Consider the following 22,064-nt stretch of genomic DNA (forward strand, 5'->3'; position numbering starts at 1 on the left):
TTATAGTCAACAATAATATATTATAAGCTCCAAAGTTGCTAGGAAACTAGATCTTAATTGTTCTCACTACAAGAAAGACATGATAGAGGTATTAACTAATGCTACCATGGTAATCATATTGCAGTATATAAATATATCATCAAATCAACATGTTGTGGTACACATTAAGTTTACACAATATTATATTCAATTAAATCTCAATGAAAAATTAGAGACACAAGTATGTTCACTGAGACATCAAAAATATATTTAAAGTTAAAGCTACATAAGCAATGGAAAGAACATGAATTTGGTAATTAAAGACACATAGATTAAAATCCTCACATTCTTCTATCCCAATTACAGTAGTCTCCTCTAATCTGTGGGGGATACATTTCAAGACCCTCAGTAGATGCCTGAAACTGCAGATAGGACTAAATTCTATTTATACTGTGTTTTTCCTATACATATATACATATGATAAAGTTTAAATTATAAATTAGGCACAGCAAGAGGTTAACAATAGCTAATAATAAAACAATCATAACAATTATAACAATATATTGTAATAAAAATTAAATGAATGTGGTTTTTCGCTTTGTCAAAATATCTTATTATACTGTACTCATCCTTCTTGTGATGATGTGAGCTAATAAAATGCCTCCATGATGAGAAGAAGTTAACTGAATGACATAGACATTGCGATGTAATATTTGGCTACTATTGACCTTCTGATGATAAGTCAGAAGAAGGATCAGCTGCCTCAAAACTGTGGTTGATGGCAGGTAACTGAAACCCGGGAAAGGGAAACTTCAGATAAGAAGGGACTACTGTACTGGACAACTTATGTAATGTTTCTGCATCTGATATCCAAATCTAAAACAGTGGGAAATATATCTCCCCTTTGGGACTATTGTCAGAAATGAATAGGCAAGAATATATAAAACTGATAATAATGAAATAATATTTTTCTTTATATTGTAACTGTTGGTTGAGCTCTTAGTCTGTGCTCAATACTTTATATACAAATGTACATTTTGGGGGGCATAGATGATGTGCAACAGATAGTGGCTTTTATTAGTTAAATACTAAAATTTTATTAGAGTAATTTTAGGAAAAAATTTTAATTCAGATTACATACCAGTTTGATCTCTGGTATATATAACAACTTTAAGCTATTTTAACTCCCAACGCCACTGTCTTAAGCCCAGGTCATCACTAGTAATTATCCAAATGACTGTGTGGCTGTCTAGGCTCTCTGTCGCTTTAAGCCCTTGTTCTTCCTATCCTCATCCGTGGTGGAGCAGTTTCCTTAAGAATGAAACATTAAAGTCATATTATGTTACTTTAAAAAAATATTATGACAAATGACAGGATTTTCATTATTTCATTATTTTTATGGTTAAGTAATATTCCAGTGTGTGTGTGTGTGTGTGTGTATAAAAAGTCATTTACTACTGTCTAGTAAAACCTTAGTCATGAGACCTATCAGATATAGGCCTATATATCTGATTACCCTGAATCAAATTACAGTTGTTAGAATCTGTTAGAAGCACTGTGTGTAAGATTAGTTGTAGATATAGACTAGAAAGTTATAATCCTATGACCCTCTTTGGGAGAGAGGAATCCGAAGGAGATTGATATCTTAGCACTAGGACAGCTGTGGACTATAGATTTAAAACAGAGAATTTCTGGGCGCCTGGGTGGCTCAGTTGGTTAAGCGACTGCCTTCGGCTCAGGTCATGATCCCTGAGTCCCTGGATCGAGTCCCGCATCGGGCTCCCTGCTCAGCAGGGAGTCTGCTTCTCCCTCTGACCTTCCCGACCCTCCCCCCTCTCATGCTCTCTCTCTGTCTCTCTCTCTCAAATAAATAAATAAAATCTTAAAAAAAATAAAATAAATAAAATAAAAAATAAAACAGATAATTTCTAACTAGAAAGTCAGCCAAGACTACGCTTTCTTTTATTTATGTTTATTAGGATGATCCATACAGAGAATTTTCTCCATAAAATATTAGGAAAGGAAGCCCATGATGACTAATGCTAAGACTCTAGGCATTGAAGATATTTCAATGTCTCATTCCTGAAGAAATCAAGTGACAAGTAGGTGATGGTAGAGTTAATGGAAGAATCCTAGCCAATTCTAAATTGTACCCCACCCACCAAGGAACCATGAGCTTTTCGTCTCAGAAAGGAAATAATATAAGCAATCCAGATGCTCCTCAATATCCTCACATTGCAAAAGTCCAGGATTTTTGTAGGGCACCTGTAGCAGTGCTTGACTTTGGAGCCCAAAATGAAATGTTCCTGAGCCTGAAAAACAAGATTATGGAGACTTTAAAGGCCTTTGCTCAGGTGATGGTGGACAGGGTAAAAATACTCACCAGTAAATTTTTGATGGAGTATAAAATGCCAAAAATATAAATCCAAGTTGCTTTCAATTTTGTTGTGAGGTTAATGCTAATTTTGCAAAGGACATTAGGGAAAAAAGGGGGCTAAGGAAATCCATTGAGATTTAGAGAACTTACAAAAAGAAAGGGACTGAAGGCCACATGCCAGGTAGCTTGCAACCTTACTGACTGCACTTAAGTGCATTACAGTGTGGTCGGTGGAGATGAAGTTGTGCTGAGTGCAGTGTGAGAATGCTTAGATATATTGGTAATAGAAAAGAAAGAAAAAAGGATGCCAGTGAGATAAGTGTTATCTTCCTTCAAAGTCATGAGAATTCCGCTCCATATATGGTAGAGGTTAGCCATAACACATTCATTTATTTGTTCAATGTCAACAACTGTGAAGGCTTTGATTTTACCCTACCTGCAAAGTGCTCTACTACCAAGTTAGCATCCTAGTTTCATGGATGCTAGCAGAAAACATCAAATTCCTGAATCAGATACAAAGAACTTCATCACTCACTGTAGTAGCAGCAGCTGGAGTATAAACATTTTCTTTTGCCAGTTCCCCAAGCACAATTGCCAAAGGGTTATACGAAAAGAGTCGGGTGATCCCTAACTAGTTAGTAGGTTACATTAATGGAGGGGAACTTGAGCTTAGGGAACTGCTATCTTTTAGAAAGGCTAGTAAGAATGCTTGGTTTTGCTTTGGATAGAGACACTATCTCTGTCTTCCAAGGCTGTTCACTGTATAAACATCCCAGAAAAGTCTGGAAAAATGGTAATCTTTGCCGCTCCTCACAATTCATGTAGAGACACAAAAGATCCATGGAAAGTCATTCCTTATCAATATCCACCTCTTCTATACCATCTTGTCTTCTGGAAAATGTACCCATGAGTATAGAACTTTGTTGGCCACTCTAACCAACAGAGGCTGGGAACAGATCCACTCAATTTGTCTCATATTTATTGTCAACATTAAGACTACTACCAACAGGACTCCAAACAACAGGATGAGACAGACTTGTAGTATTACTTTCAACCATTTATACTACACTTCCAGACCCAACCAACTGAAAAATTCCTATAGACCAACAGGTTCTACCTTAGATGGAGAATGACTTTCTTCTTATTTTTCTCTATTGACCTTTCTATCTGGCCTGAGGTACTAATCCTGGTATGGTAGGATATATATGTGATTGTACAGAAACTGCCTTGGCTTGCAAGGATAAAGTCTGGATAATTCTATTATCAATAACAAACTCGGACAGTGAATTGAAGCTGACCTGAATGTCTTTCAGGGTCAAAATACTGTTATTAATCACTTCAGATAAAGTCAGGAACAAATGTCATACCACTAATTCTAATTGGGTGACTCATATTATAGGGATAATTGTCCATAGGTTGCACATGAATTACAAATCACTTACCCTTCTGAAAAGATTATCCACAAATTTCCTCATTTTGGAGAACTCTCTACAGCCTTTGACAGCTACATGACATACAGGTGGTATTTCCTTAAACACCTGACTGTCTCTTATGGCCATTTCTAAGGTGAAAGCTACCATGTTTTCAGGGGAGAGGCAAGTGAATGCCAAGCTTCTAAACAGAAGTACAAAAAAATAATAAAAAATAAAGAAAGAAATAAACAGAAGTACAGGGCTCCTGGGTGGCTCAGTTGGTTAAAAGACTGCCTTCAGCTGAGGTCATGATCCTAGAGTCCCAGGATCGAGTCCCGCATCGGGCTCCCTGCTCAGCAGGGAGTCTGCTTCTCCCTCTGACCCCTCCCCCTCATGTGCTCTCTCTCTCACTCTCTCTCTCTCTCATTCCCTCTCAAATAAATAAATAAAATCTTTTAAAAAAATAAATAAACAGAAGTACAATCTCACAGTCCCACATAATGCCCCTAGAAAGAAAGTGCCATTATAGTTTTTTGTGCCTTACATCAGTGGGGTCGGTAGTACCTCTGATGTGTCCTCCTCTCTAGCTGGTGCATCTTAGCATTCCTAGTTCAAATAAATATTTGTTTGTTTGTTTTCTTTTGTTTTCTTTTGTTTCTGAGGAACTGTCTGGCAAGCACCATTCCAACCTATTTTTTCAGTCTGTGCCAACATCTGGGTGGAATTCATCTTCTGCATGGAATGACTGAATAACAGTAATGGAAAAAGGAGAAGGCAAAACAGCTGAGATGTTGACGGGAAGTGAAAGAGCCAAGATGATCTCTTGCTGTTTTCAATGGCCTTTACAATGAGTTTAAGGGTAATGGCATTTGAATCAAGGTCAGAGCTATGTGAAAGGGGATGGAAGATAAAGTAGTCGATTAAATTTAAAGTGCTCTCCACAGGTTGGTAGCAGTACACAAGCATGTTTTTTCTTCATGAGCAAGTGTCTGGTATGATTCTGAAGGACAGAGATCATTGATGTTCCTCCCTTCACCATACCTCCTGGGGTCTGAAATATTCCCTGGGCACACAGATTGGTGCTCTCCGTCTTTTTGCCACAAACTTGCTGTGTCCCATTTCTGCATCTATAACTTCACCCAATACTGAATCATCTTTTACTTGTACCCAGACCTTTCATCCATAAAGGCCAGGTAACTGAGAGCAAATATTCCCTATTTTGGTTGGCATGGTCCACAGTAAAGGGACGTGGCAAGTACTGTACTTCTGAATACTAGTAGTAGTAGTATAGTGTACAACTGTTAAATGGTCACTATTCTTATGGTCTAGAAATATGCCAGTCTAAGAAAGATATCCAGGTCGCTGCATTAGAAGAGAGTTTGAATCCTTGAACTCCTTTTGGCCAGGCTACTACTTGGAGGGTATATTAACTGGTCCAGCCTGGTGCTGACATTAGGGAAAGGAAACACCAGCATGGTCACAAATGGACAAAGTAGAATGCCACCTATTCATAATAGGTCAAAAAAATCCACAGCTTTGATCCGGATCATCACTCAGGAGGTGGCCAAATGAGATGATCACTGCTGTGGACGGCCATATTCAGTGATTAAAATCTCTGACTGAAAATCTGGACCAAGAGGAGTTGAAGAAAGTAGAGTCAGAATCATTTTGAGTTGATTTTTGGGAAGGACATTCTAATTGTCTATCTACTAGGTATCTGTGGGTAGTGCAGGCTATGAAAAACCTATTGAATATCATGAGTATCAGCATATTGCTTAGTGGCTTTTTGAAAAAAACGTATTCCGTTGTCAAGCTGTAAATATTCTTGGTATAAAAAACCCCGCAAACATATGAAATTTTAACTTCAGAGGCTACAATGGTGCAGGTACAATGGTGAAGACTGGACTTGAACGGTACCACTATAACCTGCTAAGTGTGTCAGTGGCACGTGTACTGCTCCAAGAGGGGGTAACCCCAACTGAGATATCCAGGAGTGGGCAGAACTCAAAGCAGTGTGACCTTTCTCACTTCAGAAACATAGTCATGAGATATGAAATATAATGATGGGCTCAGACAACACTGACAGCAATCTGAGAATTACGAGTTCAGGCATCTGCTTGATTGCTGTCAATCTCATGAGTGAATGACCCTTAACATGGACATTGATAGGAGGGACCCAGATGTTTCAATAAGGAACAGCTATTTATGTCCAAAGTTCAATGCTCCAAAAGAGGATTGTCTTTAATCTGCCAAATTTATAGGAATGTCCACCTAGCACCTAAGTTACTAATATAAATCCAGGCGTAAAATCAACAGAAACAGTACATTTTGCTGTCCTAAATGATCCACAGGGTACATTCATCTTTTCTTCCCTACTATGAATAATGCCCAAACCCATCAGTTGGGTTGGGGCCCTCACTTCTTCCTTCCAAGGAAACAGATAGGATTGTGATTTGGGCATCAATATCCAACAAAGCCACTGAAATTTGACTTTCTCCCTTCCCCTAAAATACCTCAACATGCTTGAATGGTTCTGCTTGGTATCTGGTTTCCCTCTGGGGACAGGGGAGACTTGGGCCACTCACCAAATATCTTTCTCATTAAAGTGATTGAGGTGGGGGGTAGAGGTGGAGAAAAGGATCAGGGTTTGCAAATAAGGAAAGCTGCACCTTGCCATAAAATAAAGCTTCCCATTTATTATCAGGTTCAAGGGGTGTGATAGTAGGTTGGGATTCAGCTAAATGAATTTCCAGTATTTTTAGCCTGCTCAAAGATCTTTAACGGGCAGTATGTTTTTAATGACTGACACCATCTCTTTCAGTCTTGGGGGAGACTTATTTAACAGCCACTTGCAGTTGGGGCTGCTGGGTTTGTGTGCTTTAGCCAATTTGGGCTTGCCTAATAGAGTAGTAGCTCCTTTAAAGGAACAATTCTGAGGTATTTGTTGCTCCATTGTTATAATGATATTTCTTAAGTCTTCACCTTGTTTTAATATAGGAGCTAGCGCACTTTTCCAGAAGAGTAGAAAGGGGTTTACTGTAAGATTTTGTATGCATTTAATTTAATCAGTGATTTATTCTTCAGCGGCTCACCTTCCTCAAATCCCATCAGGACAGTAAGAGCATGAATACTGGTCAATTATTCATCTGTAGTTTCCGACAAGAGTTCTTCTGTCTCAGGAAAATCTGGTGGGCCAAAGCTGCTTTCTAGTAGTTAGTACCTGCCGAAAAACAAAGAAACACAAATCTGGAGACCCTTTACTCTTATCTTCAAATGAATCTGAGGTTGGTATAATAGACTCCAAGAGCAGCTGAGGCAGGAGATGGCAGGCTGTTGCCATTCTCCCTTAACAAGCCTTACATATTCCACCCATCCTCATCCACCATGAGAATCAGCCAAAGTTCTATTGATTTTCTTGTTAATGCCTACAGTGCACATGCATTTCCTTCTTTTCACATTCAGCGGAGGCACAAGTTTCTGCAACTGTTGTCCAAAAAATGTCAGAACAATGTGCCAACCTTGGATTAATTTTAGTATTAGTGGTTTCAAAGGGATGGGCCCAAGGCTGACTCCCAGAGTAGTGAGGAAATCGCCTCCCCAAGAGGTTAACAGCCAGGGCAACATTGGGGCAGCTGCCTTTATATCTATTTCCCTATATTACCCTGAAGCAACCTGCCCAGTTCTTCCTGATTAACAGCCAAGGAACTGAAGAGCCATTTTTTTTGTCCAATATAGATGATATTATTTGGCCAATGTTTTTTGCTGCTGAATCTCATAGACTTCCCTCAAATCCCATTAGCTTACTCGTGAGGCCCTTAACCTTCCTTTCCATAAAGCTATGGCTATGTCAGTATTCCATCCTCATCACTTAAACTGTCAAGAACTACGAAAATTCTGAGCTCCCACCTTTACTTGTAAGCCACAAGTTTAACTTGCCATAGTTTCATGGATACTGGTAAAATAAACAATGCTCCTGGGTGAGAGACAAAGACTTTATTATTCACAGTAATAACAGTAGCAAACATAGTAGTGGGGTGTATGTGTGGGGTGTGCATGTGTGTGTGTAACAGTTCTGCAAGCCCAAAGTCCCATATGGTGTTGTGTGAACATCCGGCTTACACCGGCACCCACAGTCGGTTTCCTAAGAGGAGAGTAACCCAGTGCTTAGTAAACCTGAATATATATTTTTTTTAAAGACTTTATTTATTTATTCACGAGAGACAGACAGAGGCAGAGGGAGAAGGAGAAGCAGGCTCCCCGCGGAGCAGAGAGCCCGATGCGGGACTCGATCCCAGGACCCTGGGATCAGGACCCGAGCTGAAGGCAGACGCTTAACCGACTGAGCCACCCAGGCGTCCCAGTAAACCTGAATATTTTATAACAGAGAGGAAGCATGCTTGTTCTGTGCTCCAAAGAGAGACAGTATCTCTATCTTGCTAGGCTGCGAATAAACCTGCACTTTGCTTCAGAGAGAAACACTATCTCTTATCTTTCAAAGCTGTTTGAAACATCATTTAAATTGTAGGGCCTTTATTGATAAGCTGTGCAGAAATGTAAGAGATCTATGAATAATAATTTCTACCAACGCTCAAAACATATGCTTTGAGAACTTATTGCATGCTAGCTCTTATTCTAGGCATTGAGGGTATGGTGGTGTCTAAGACACAATTTTCCCCTTCATGGAATTTACATTTTAGAGATGGTGGTGGTGGGTGTGCTGTCTGTGTGCACTGGGGGGCAGTGACAGAAAATAAAAAAATACCAAACGAGTCTGCTTGAGTTATATATGTGGTAATGGGATTGTTAAGGAGGATATCACACAGCGAGTAGCTAAATAGGACGGTTCCTAAGCCAGTTGATTAGTTCTGACGGTTTGACATAACAGCAAGTATCAGCAAATACTGTAACACACCTAGGTAAGATCGCAGGAATTGCTACCCGAGGAAAAGATTTTGCTTTGAAAACAAGCTAGCAAACTGCAGGAAAGGGACTTTATAACTCAAAGACTTTTTTGAGTATTTGAGTTTGCCAGTTGCAGCCAGAAACTGTGACCAGGCAGAAAAGTTGTTGCATCATAAAAATGTTTTTACCCAATTACAGAAATAGACCTGGCACAGGGCAGGGGGGGATGATAATTATCCACTCTAAACCGGTAATAGCCTGCTCACATTACTCAATAAGGCACCCCTTCAGGCATATGAATGAAGAAGTAAAGGAGAATTAGAAGGAAGTCATTAATACCTAAAGATCAATTCCTAGGAACCCTGTCAATCCTGTACCATTTCTTCTACTGCACTGACTTCCATAGATCTTATTTTTTTTTTAAGATTTTATTTATTTATTTGACAGAGAGACACAGCGAGAGAGTGAACACAAGCAGGGGGAGTGGGGGAGGGAGAAGCAGACTCCCCGCCGAGCAGGGAGCCCGATGCAGGGCTCGATCCCAGGACCCTGGGATCATGACCTGAGCCGAAGGCAGACGCTTAACGACTGAGCCACCCAGGCACCCAACTTCCATAGATCTTAATGCAGAGATCTTTGAGTTTAAACTCATGGAAACTGGGGCACTGTTTTCTAGGTAGGAATTTGACTGACTAATTCTAAGGCTGCAGTGTAGACGAGTAAAGACTAGAATGATGAGCAGGAAAGACCTCTTTCCAAAGTAGATGACAGTTCCCCACAATAGGTGTCAGAAAGTCATCCCTGTGTGAATGACCAATAATGACATGAACATCTCTATGGAAGATGCTAGATCTTCCCCAAAATGAAGAGTAAGATAGTAGTCTTCCATCCCTCTCTGCATCAAGGTTAAAGCACAAAAGTCTCCCTTTTGCAATGGCACATGTGTTCCATTAAGAAAAGAGAGTGAACCAAGGGGTATTTTCTGACCCTTTCACTCCCTCTGTTCTTCCTTAACTTTAAACCCTGGTGACGTTGAGAAGATTTTGGCATAATGATACAACGGATTGGTGTTATGAGAAGTGATCAGCACTGATGATAGAGAAGTCTGATTGCTTTGTAGAGAGGAACTCTGAAGAATCTGAGAATGCAGGGTGAACAGTTTTCCAGGCTTTGGCAATGTGGGACAAATGTAAGATGAAGTCAGAGTTCTGGAGCAAAGAGAGAAGGTACAAGTGAAGGAGGGAAGGCACAGTGACAAAATTAAAGGGCTTTGGGGACCCATCTGAGGGCAGTCAGATTACAACTTTAAATGTTTTTCACCACCAGTTTTGTCTTAATAGCCACCATATTCTCAGTTTCTAGAACTACTCTACTAGTGGTCAACTGCCTCAGGCAATGATTCAAGAAGACTTCAGAAAGTACTTCGGTCTAATTAGTATAAGAGATTTTTATTTTAAAATGCATTTTCATATGCAAAGTTGTTCATGATTATTCATCTTTACATTATTCCTGCTTCCTGTTTCCGTGACTCCATGACTTTCATATTATCTTCACATTACCCTCCTGAAATGCAGCATAAACATGTCATTTCGATCAGTTATTCCGGTAGTTCTCATTTAGAATGAACTCTGTATCATAGCCTAGCATGTGAGGCACTCTGGCTTATTGCCTCTTGTCTTCTCTTGCCTCAATCCCTGCCACTTCCTTCTTCACACTTTGTATTCCAGCAATATTAACTGGACACCGGTTGCTACTAACTTATCCCTAAATTTTCCTGGAGTTCACAAAAAAGACACCCAAATCTTCTTTAGCACCATCTTCTCTGCAAAGTCTTTGTTAACCTTCATAGAGAGAATTATTCAAATATCTCTTGTGCTACATTTCTATCTTACTTATTTCAGATTATTGATTTTACACTGTTTTAATTTTTTTTTCCTTAAGAGCTGTGAGACTTTTGTGGAAAAATGTTGTCTTATTCAGTTTTATCGCAATGATGCCTGATATTTTTACTAGTTAATGATATTTTGGATTGAACTGAACTTTTGATCAAGATCTACTAATAATCAGACATTACTTATTGTGTGTGACCTTTTGACATGCCCATATGGAGAAGGCTAACTCTGATATGTAAATCACATTCCTCATGCTAAAGAAGCTAACATTACATTTGGGTAAAAAAATATCAGAAAGGAATTAAAACTGAAAAGACACCATAATTGTCAAATGAAATTGAACCTAAATAATCTGAAAGAGACCATACATTTTAGAGTAAATAGTAAACACAGCACTTTCAAAGTATAATAAAAGGAAGTTTTATTCATGTAATTACTTTCAATTAAGAAACTAAAGATCATTTTGATCAAAATAAGGAAAATTTTATTAATAACTGACTACATCGGAGCAATGATTCAAGTCGATGTCGGAAACTACTTTGGTCTAATTAGTACAACATGTTTTTATTTTAAAATGCATTTTCATACTCAAAGTGGCTATTTATTAATTTCTCCAAAATAAATATCAAAGTAAGAAATGGCCGGCATTGACATCAATATCCGTGAATAGAAACACAGACAGTTTTCCTGCATTTAAGCGAAGCAGCCCTTTATTCCCATTTAATTCTGTGAGCCACCCACATAATAAATCTGTACACTGAAGGGACAATGAGCTGAAAGAAACATAAGGTAAGCAGAATTACAACTTACTTCGAAATGAGGCAAAATAGTGGCCCTTAATTGAAATACGTTCAGAGTAGTTGAGGAATTAAGAAGACATTCAAGTCAGCAATATACATAGCTGTAACAATGAGCTAAGGAAAGCATACGACAATATCATAGGTGATAATCAATTTTAAGTCAAGGTTCATCAAAGCCAATGAACTCATGCCAAAATTAATTTCATATATACCATGGATATGTTAAATAAATTGTTTCAGAAAAAGAAGTAATCAGTGCCAGTCAGCTGGCCTATTGAGAGAAAAAAAATGTTGGCACAAATGGAGCTGAAGGAAAACAGAATTTGGATAATCAAAGAACGGCATGTGCATATACAACAGATGAAGGACTAGCTTGACAGAAGATACATGTACCCATGATGGGACTGATTTTGCAAGTTTTGGAAGCCATTTGTTATTTTTCACTAAAATCTTATGGAAGAAATGTTAGCAAAATTAATTCTGGCAGCAAAATGCAAGGTGGACTGACACATAGGCAGACTGGCACATAGACACACTGGCATATAGGCAAAAGAAGACGAATGAATAAAACTCATGCAATAATACAAAAGGAAGTGAGGCAAAGACAGTGCAACTGGAATGGGAAAACAGGATAAATGGAAAGATGACCCAAATTAAGAAATGAGTGAATGAACACAACTGACAAAAGAAAAAGATGAGATTTAGAGAATTAAAGAGAGGGAAGAATCATAGATGCTTAATAACACTTGCATTGTTAAAATATAAAAATAAAAACAGTATAATGAGTAGAATAGACAGAAAGGAGCATGACTGGTGGTAATTTAACAGATTAAGGTTTGTACCTATTGCACATAGGTTGATTAGAGACAAAAAATATAGTACTAAATTCTGAATTTGGAAACTCTTCCTCATTTTTCACAATATGTTGAGTGAAGATCACATAAGGTAAACTGAAAAAAACCCATGAGTTATTGAAATATTTTGGTATCTTGCTATACCTGAATTACTATTGTACAAAGACCTAATGTGATCTTAGGCATTTTTCCTAGAAATAAAAGTCTTGAGATAAAATTCTCAGGAAAAATAGAGTTAGAAACTTTTTTCTAAAAAAAAATTGATAAGCTTTGTGCAGTGGCAGTATCATAGCCAATGAGGTTTATCTGAGGCGCGATTATTGCTAATTAAAAAAATTGATAATATTGAGTATGATGACAACTTGATTTACTTTAAACAATGCCAAAGTAGTGTCTGAATTTTTAAAGCATGCGCTGGAAATTTACTGATATCCATTGCTGTATCTACTAACTACATGACTGGTCTTTCTTCCTTTTGTATTTTTTTTTTTTTTTTAATTTCTTATTCTCTTAAAGGTTTTACTTATTTGAGAAAGAGAGAGAGAGAGGATGAGCAGGGGGGAGGGGAAGAGGGAGAGGAAGCAGACTCCCCGCCGAGCAGCGAGCCGGATTCCGGACTCGATCCCAAGACGCTGGGATCGTGACCCGAGCCAAAGGCAGTTGCTTGATTGACGGGGCCACCCAGTTGCTCATCCTTCTATCTTTTTTAAATTGAAGCCTTGAAGATATGGTTGAAGAAAAGATTATTTATTTGAACTAATGATTTTACAGGAGCCAACACATAACAATAAATTTCACGAACAGAAGCCATTAATCAGGATTAATTTGGGAGGAATCATGGACCCCTTACTCAATTTTACGTATGTTAAAAGAAATTTGGATTTTATAATGAAAACCATGCTCCGGTTTTAGGGTTTTGTTTTTGTTTTTGTTTTTTTTACGTATTACTAATTGCTAGAGTATCATTATATTATGAAGGAGAAATATGTTTTTTCCGGTTCTTACGTTAGAAAAAAAGCCACTATGGGGACTCACTAATTTAGCTTTAAGTCTTGTTATTTAGTGTAGTTCACAGAGCAACAGATTTTGCATCACTCAGGAGCTTTTTAGAAATGGAATTTCCAGTCCATTCCAAGTTTCTGAATCAGAATCTGCTTTCACACAAGATCTCCAGGTGATTCCTATCTCCATTAAAGTTTGAAAAGCACTAAATTAGCCTTATATAAACTGATCCGCCCAGTTCCATCTGGCGGGTAACAATCCTTAAGATGAGTTATGATACATGTTTGAAGGTTTTATGAGAATGATGTTAAGGAATTTATTTAATGCTGGGGGAAATAAAACCGTTATTACTGAAAACCTAGGACTGTCAGGTACTGTGTTAGACATTTCCAAATCTATTAATTCATTTAATTCTTAACAATATTCTCTGAGGTAAGGGCACTATCTTCATGTCTCTGGGCATGAAAAACAGCCTCAGGTTAAATACCGCATCTATTCCACAATCAATAAATTGAATAAATATTGAGCAACCCATTTCTGAAAGTCCCTGAGTTAGGCCTAGAAATAAAATGGGCATGGCCCCCTACTGTCATGGAATTGCAAGGGTAGTGTGAGTTTCTAAGAGGGAAATCTAAACTTTCCTAAGTTACTTAGGGAAAACTTCTATTTGGAAAGAGTATTTAAACTGATTTCTGAGAAGCACATTTTTGTAAAGGTGGCCCTGAAAAAAAACAAACAAACGAGTGTGTCTGTCATGGATTTTATTTTATTTATCTATTTTAAGATTTTATTTATTTATTTGACAGAGAGAGACACAGCGAGAGAGGGAACACAAGCAGGCGGAGTGGGAGAGGGAGAAGCAGGCTTCCTGCGAGCAGGGAGCCCGATGCGGGGCTGGATCCCAGGACCCTGGGACCATGACCCCAGCCGAAGGCAGACGCTTAGCGACTGAGCCACCCGGGGGGCCCCTGTCATGGATTTTAGTAAGGGGAACCAAGCAGCAAGTTGAGGCTGGACCTTGGCAGGAATACTGCAAAACTTTGTGGCACAAGGTGAGGCCGTTGGGCCTCATGCACGACTCAGAGGAAGCCACTGGAGGATCATAAGCAAGGAAGTGACAAGCCCTGATCCACGTTTGGGAAAGATCCTTCCGTGAGACCTGTGCAAAGCCCTGCGGGCGGGTGGGTTCATTAGGGCCACTCCCCTAGTCAGCCTTTCTCCACCCAAGTCACCGCCTCCCGCTTCTCAGCGTAACTGTCTGAGGGAGGTGGGAAATGCATGCGAGGGGCGGGGGGAAGAAAAACCTTCTCCAAAAATACTAAAAAGAAAACATCCCACTTGGCCGCGGGTGCGCGGGAAGTTCCGCGCGCGAGTTCCGGGTTTCCCGCCGGCCGCCAGCCCGGGTGAGCCCCCAGCCCCGCTCGGCCGCAGCCTGCTGGGCCGCGTCCGTCGGTCGGTCCGCTTCCCCTGCCCCCACCCGCCCATTCTCAGGCGCCGCGCGGGGCCGGCCGCGCCGAGAGTGGCCGGGTTTGTCAGCGCGCCCGCAGCCCGCGTTGGCCCCGGCCGCGCCTCGGCCGCTGCGCTTGCACCGCTCGGCCCGGGCGGGTTCGGGTCTCGCCGGGCCCTGCGCCCTCCGCCCGCGCGGCGCGGCCGGAGCCGCCGCCTCCAGCGCCACTTGTGGAGTTCTTCCCCCGGCGGCGGTAACTTTACACTAGCCTGAGAGAGGCCTGCTTTTATGCAGAAACCGGCGACCAGAGTCTATGGAGGACGCTCCGCTGGAGGGCCAGCCCGCCACTTGAGGATTTCTCCCAGATTGCTGGGGAAGGAACGTCTTGCCCTACGAGCCTTTCTCTGAGATTTCAGAATCCTGCGGCCATCACACAATTAGAGCGGAATTGGTTGCTCGCGGGGGCGGGGAGCTTTGGGATCAGCTGTTGCCCTAACCTGGCGGAGCCGACGCCGGACCCCACCTCTCGGCCTCTGAGCCCTGAGACCATCACGCAAAGCCCGGCCCAGACCGTGCCCTGGTCACCTTCCTGCTGGAACCGTTCCAAGAGCTGTTAGGGACAGGCTCGCTCACGGTGGGGAGGAGCAAAGAGATGAATGTAGCAGCCAAGTACCGCCAGGCATCCCTGTACGTGGGTGATCTCAATGCAGATGTCACGGAGGACCTGCTGTTCAAAAAGTTCAGCACCGTGGGGCCCGTGCTGTCCATCCGCATCTGCAGGGACCTGGTCACCCGCCGCTCCCTGGGCTATGCCTACGTGAACTTTCTGAAGCTGGCTGATGCCCAGAAGGCCCTGGACACAATGAACTTTGACATGATAAAAGGCAGACCCATCCGTCTCATGTGGTCCCAACGTGATGCCTACTTAAGGAAATCTGGCATTGGGAACGTGTTCATCAAGAATCTGGACAAATCTATTGATAACAAAACCCTTTATGAACATTTTTCAGCTTTTGGGAAGATCCTGTCCTCCAAGGTGATGAGTGACGATCAAGGCTCTAGGGGCTATGCATTTGTGCACTTCCAGAACCAGGTCGCGGCCGACAGGGCCATCGAGGAGATGAATGGGGCCCTGCTTAAGGACTGCAGGCTGTTTGTTGGCAGATTCAAGAACCGGAAAGATCGGGAAGCCGAGCTCCAAAACAAGGTCAATGAATTCACCAATGTTTACATCAAAAACTTTGGAGATGACATGGATGATGAGAGACTGAAGGAAGCTTTTGGTAAATATGGCAAAACCCTGAGTGTTAAGGTGATGACAGATTCCAGAGGGAAATCCAAAGGCTTTGGCTTTGTGAGTTTTGATAGCCATGAGGCTGCCAAAAGGGCTGTTGAAGAAATGAATGGGAAGGACATAAACGGACAGCTGCTTTTTGTAGGCCGGGCGCAAAAGAAATCAGAGCGGCAGGCGGAGTTAAAGCAAATGTTTGAGCAGCTGAAACAGGAAAGATTTCGGAGATGCCAGGGCATGAAGCTCTATATTAAGAACCTCGATGATACCATTGATGATGAAAAACTGTGGAGGGAATTTTCTTCGTTCGGGTCAATTAGCAGAGTCAAGATAATGCGGGAAGAAGGGCGAAGCAAAGGGTTTGGCTTGATCTGCTTCTCCTCTCCTGAGGAGGCCACTAAAGCAATGGCTGAGATGAATGGCCGAATCTTGGGCTCCAAGCCACTCTACGTCGCCCTGGCCCAGAGGCCCTAGGAGAGAAAAACTTACTGCACCAGCCAGTGTTTGCAGCAGGCGTGCGAATGATAGTGATCTCTGCCTTTGAATTATCCTCAGAAAATTTCAAATCCCAGCTGATGGCCGCTTAGTTTAGTAAACTTTGTGATAAAAGGTTTTATATACAAAGCTATTTTTTCTTGTGTGGAAAAATAAATGAATCTTGGAAGCTTGATTCATTTTACAGAGGCACATCTTCTAATCACAATGTTACATATTTCTCTGTTTTTGATTTAGTATTCAAAGCAATAAGTATAATTAGATATATTTTTATTACATTTTGAACCATCTGAAGTGAGGTAATTATTTGAGTTTATTTCATATTTTCCTTCTTATTTTAATAATATTGCTAGCTTTAATTTCTTCTATGAAAATACGCTAAAAATAGTTCTTATACCTAAGGATCACAAAGTAATTTATTTTTACAAACAGAAATTTTCTAATTTCTCTAAGCTTTTTAAAGAAACCAGAGATTTAAGAATTGCTAGTATAAATCTAATTTCATTTTGAATTAATGTTTAAAGTACTAGGAAATAGTTGAATTTCTTTTGAATTTGTATCCTGACGTGATTGTTTTTTTTGATGGCTGAAATTAATGATGGAGGTTTTTAATGTTGCCTACAAACCTGATTTGTAGGATATTTTGCTATTCTTTCCATTGGTAGACTATATATAATTCATGTGCTTGCTAGTTATCAAAACTGGGACTTGAATAGTAAAACCTTAACTTCTACATTCTTTAAGTTATAAACTTTTATCAATAAGATGACAAAAAGTTGGCTTGGTCTTAATTCTCTTCATACCTATACAAGTTAGTATTATGACTTAAGTTTTTACCAGACACCAATATTATAAAAGTCATATATAGAGAATATAGAAATTCTGTTTAACAATTCTTTTTCAATCTCTATTTTATATTGTTCGATGTAATGGTATTATCTCAGGGTTCAGAAAAGTATGTTTCTTTATTTTTATGAACTCATATCTCTTTTTATTAGAAACGAGCGATACATAACCCATTAAGATTCAGTTTTAGCCTCAATTTATCAGAAGCTCACTAATTTTCTGATAAATTGAAATTACATCAATTTGCCTGTTTTCTAGAATAATATTTTAGTCCCATTCCAGACTTCCCTCTCTCGCCTACCCTTGATCTATATTACTCAGCTTTGCTTTATACTTTTTTAAAAAGGGTTTTATTATATTGATTTTTACTATATGCTATTTGAAATCCACCTTGGAAACAGAGACAAGAATTATTCATTTACACTTAAATAATTACTTTTAAAATTCTGTTTTACCAAAGGTGTCTGGAGAATAGCTTTGCTGTTCTTGTTGTTGCTATTTTATTTTATTTTAATCTTTTTTTTTTTTTACTCTGCTTAGAGGTTTCCTGTAACCATATATTAAAGTCTTCTATTTCTTATATTACCAGTACAAAAGATATATTAAAAGATTTTCTTTGGCAATACTTTAGCTATGAAAGAATGAGAAAATCTGTTTCTGTTTATTTTTGTATAGACTATATGTTTATTCATGGCACATTTTCTAAATTAAAAGTCTCTTTTAGACAATGAAAAAATTATGGACAATGAAAAACTTACAGCAACATATAATACTATTATGCAGACAAATCTTCTGTTAAAATTTGTTACATATCCTCCCAATTTTTTATACATATACACATAATTTAACAAAAATAGAATCATTATAACCTTATTACAAATTACTTTTTTAATTTTATAATATGCCATATCAATTTCCATATCCACAAATAATTATTTGCATTATAATTTTAATGACTTTTATTCCTTCAATGTTTGTACTATAATATAATGAATTTCCTCTTGATATGGATAAAGGTTGTTAGATTGTTTCCTACCCTCCCCTTTTTTTCTTCTGTCATAAACAACTTGGAGATAAACATCCTTGCAAATTTATGTATGCTGATATATCCAGTTATTTTCTTAAGAAAATGTATAATTCATTGGAATTAATGTTTAAAGGGGCAGTAGTTTTAAAAATAATTTTGATAAATATTGCCCAAATGCTCTCCAGAAAACTTGCACCATTTCCATTTCCATTTTCTGTGTGGAGGGCTGCCCATTTCCATATACTCCAAGAACAAGAGATTATTTTGTTTAAGGTGTTAGCCAATTCAAAATGATACATAAAGCAAAATATTTCATGGTTACTTTTTTTTTTTTATTACTACAAAAGTTAAATACCATTTCTTGTGTTTGTTGGCCATCTGTGTTTTCATATTTATGAATTAATGTTTCATGATCTTCATCTGTTTTCCTTTTGGGTTGTTTTTATTTGTACGGATTTGTTACATTTCTTTACGTATTAAGAACAAAAGTTTAGACTTTTTTCCCCAATATCCTCACTTTGTTTATAGTTTTGAGGGTCATTCCAAAGTTAAATTTAAACTCAGAAATTTCAGTCTTTTACTTAGAAGGTTTTGATGTTATGATTCAAAACACTTTGAACAACTCAAATACACACACACGCACAATTAATCTGTATCGTCTTCTACTACTTTCAGAGTTTTCTTTCTCAATAATTTCTAAGCAAAACTTTTGTCTGTGAAGTATCTTATCCACAGTTGTAGTAAATCTCTTAAAAGTATCTTGCTTTTCAAGCTTTATTAATATGTTTGGTAAACACCTACCTCCTGTAAGAATCTATGTGACACTCATATGCCAACTTGAATACATTGGACCTTTGAATCACTGTGTTGAGAAGTATTTACCTCAAAAGCAGAGAGTTTTTAAGAAGACTGGGCAATAGGACTGGGAAATGTAGTAGGTGTGTCAAGCCTTGACATCTCTTTCTGGCTAAGCCAGTCTATCAAAGTGTTCAAATATTTGAACAATATTTCATAATGCTTGTAAATGGATTGTTAAGATAATATCAGGGAACTGAGTGCTATGTGCACAAGGAATTAATAGGACATAATATCAGATGTCTAGATGAATTGTAGCTGTAGCTTCATGACACAATATTCTATCATTTTAGTAGAAATTGCTTATTTTTATATTTACCATAAGAAATGACAAAGTAACTTTATAAAAAAAATATAATCCTGTGGATTTTCTTGATTAATTTATTTGAATTTTGCTCATTTTCAATTTTGTGTGTGTGATAATGTCAAGTCATCCTAGTTGGCAGTACAGGTTCATTCTTTGAAGAAAATTTAATCATTATGCCCAAGTGCCTTGATAAATAAGAAGAATCTTTACTTTTCTGATAAGCATTCCAGTAAGAGCTAATTTACATAGATGCCTTGAGCCACTGCTTCTATTCTTGCCTTCCTCTACCTACAGATATTGCCAAGTTTGTTGTAGATACCTGCTGGCATGCATCGCCAATTCAATAAATGTGCCTTCTAACATTTACCTAAATTTCTAAATATTTTTAAATTTTTAAATGAAAATCTTTAGTTAGTAAAAAGAAACATTTTAAAGTGGTTTAGAATTGGTAATTTCAGGGCCTCTGGGTGGCACAGTCGTTAAGCATCTGCCTTCGGCTCAGGTCATGGTCCCGGGGTCCTGGGATGGAGCCCCGCATCGAGCTCCCTGCTCCGCGGGAAGCCTGCTTCTCCCTCTCCCCCTCCCCCTGCTTGTGTCCCCTCTCTCACTGTGTCTCTCTCTGTCAAATAAATAAAATCTTAAAAAAAAAAAATAATTGGTAATTTCATTTTCTCAATATTTTATAATAAACTCATCAAGAAAAGATCAAATAAGGTTTAATCTTGCAATGGTAAAGACATGTCTAAAAATGATTTTTTATTTAATTTTTAAGTATTTCTAATTTTCTAAAGATCACTTTGTCTTAGGAATAAACTGAAAACAACTTGCATTTTTAAATCAAGATATTCTTATTTCATGTTTTAAAACACCAACTTCCTTATGAACTAATATTTCTTTTACAGTCACTCACAATTATGGGACCATGATTGAAAAGAGCCACTAATATAGATCAAGTTTTCATGAGGAATAATTGACTATTTTTTAAAAAGATTTTATTTATGTATTTGACAGAGAAGAGAGAGCACAAGCAAGGGGAGTGGGAGAAGAAGAAAAGGTTCCCTGCTGAGCAGGGAACCCAACGCCAGGCTGGATCCCAGAACCCTGAGATCATGACCCAAGCCCAAGACAGACGCCCAACTGACTGAGCCATGCAGGCGCCTCAATAATTGACTATTTAATTGTTAAAGTAAAATTCAGCTAACATGTTGAGGATTTAGAATTAGCTTACTTGTATTTGGAAAATATGCCTCCTAATGTAATTTTTTTAAAAAAACATAGATAAAACATTAGATAAAAAATATTTTTTTAATCTACATTTTAAAGAGTAGAACAAATTAAATATCCTTATGATATCTTTGGCTAACAGAAAATTCCAATTCACACTAGAAACAGAAATTTTAACTAACAAAATATTCAGTTTAAATATTTTCAGGCATAGTATACTAAGACTTCTGTAACATTTTGGAGTCTCTTGGCTCTTCCTCCCTGCCCCCCCCATCTCAGCTTTATTATCAGGCAAGTGGCCAGATGGCTGTAGGAATTTCTGTCATCATACTGAGACACAACAACATTCAGAAGGTGATATCTTTTCTAGAAACCTTTTAACAACTTTCTGCCTCAGTTCTTATTGTCCATTATTGGTATAGAGATTAAACAAGATCTGCCACTAGAATTGAAGAAGTAATCAACTTTCTTTTTTTTTTTTTTTTTTTTAAGATTTTGTTTATTTATTTGAGAGAGAGAGAGAGAGCACATGAGACGGGTGGAGGGTCAGAGGGAGAAGCAGACTCCCTGCTGAGCAGGGAGCCTGATGCGGGACTCGATCCCGGGACTCCAGGATCATGACCTGAGCCGAAGGCAGTCGCTTAACCAACTGAGCCACCCAGGCGCCCAACTTTCTAAGTTCTGGGCAGAATACACTTACGACAGGAAGATAGAAGAGTAAAAATGGATGTAGGAGTATGCATCCACTAAACCCTGGATATTTTTTACTTATATCTAATTTTGAATTTCAGTACTTATTTGATATTTTCTTCCTTCTTTTAACTTGCGCTTCCAAACAGTTCTTTTTTTTTTTTTTTAATGTTTTATTTATTTATTCATGAAAGTCAGAGAGAGAGAGAGGCAGAGAGAGAAGCAGGCTTCCCGCCTAGCAGGGAGCCCGATGTGGGACTCAATCCTAGGACCCTGGGATAATGACTGAGCCGAAGGCAGACGCTTAACCATCTGAGCCACCCAGGCACCCTCAAACAGTTCTTAAAATTCCATTTTCTCCCTACAAATAGTTTTGACATGAGTCAAAAGGTGATTTTTTTTTCTACCTCAAATTGAACAGTCTTAAAGGACAAATTATGCAATGTATTCTGTATAAAATTAAATTCATTTTTGTTTGGTAACAGGACTCGTGTTTCTACATATCAAACTCTATTAGGTCTAAATTAAGCATCTGCTGAAAATTCTAACTGAAAAGGTTAGATTCAATTTAGTCACCCAATTGGGTTTCCACCAAAAATAATTGTCAAGAGATTACAATTGGTTTCTTAGAGTAATACTTGAAAATAAATCTACATCTAATAGG

General features: G+C 38.7%; 1 protein-coding gene and 1 pseudogene across 1 annotated transcript; both read left to right on the plus strand.

Annotated features, from left to right (window-relative positions):
* Positions 1 to 12,482: 12,482 nt before the first annotated feature.
* Positions 12,483 to 12,637, plus strand: LOC118022597 (annotated as a pseudogene).
* Positions 12,638 to 14,788: 2,151 nt separating this feature from the next.
* Positions 14,789 to 17,804, plus strand: PABPC4L (poly(A) binding protein cytoplasmic 4 like). Its single transcript, XM_035023064.1, has one exon. The coding sequence runs from the start codon at positions 15,318 to 15,320 to the stop codon at positions 16,428 to 16,430; it is 1,113 nt and encodes a 370-aa protein (XP_034878955.1). The 5' UTR covers positions 14,789 to 15,317; the 3' UTR covers positions 16,431 to 17,804.
* Positions 17,805 to 22,064: the final 4,260 nt, after the last annotated feature.

Source organism: Mirounga leonina, unplaced genomic scaffold (assembly GCF_011800145.1).
Source record: "Mirounga leonina isolate KUSES-001 unplaced genomic scaffold, KU_Mleo_1.0 Mir_176, whole genome shotgun sequence".
NCBI lineage: Eukaryota > Metazoa > Chordata > Mammalia > Carnivora > Phocidae > Mirounga > Mirounga leonina.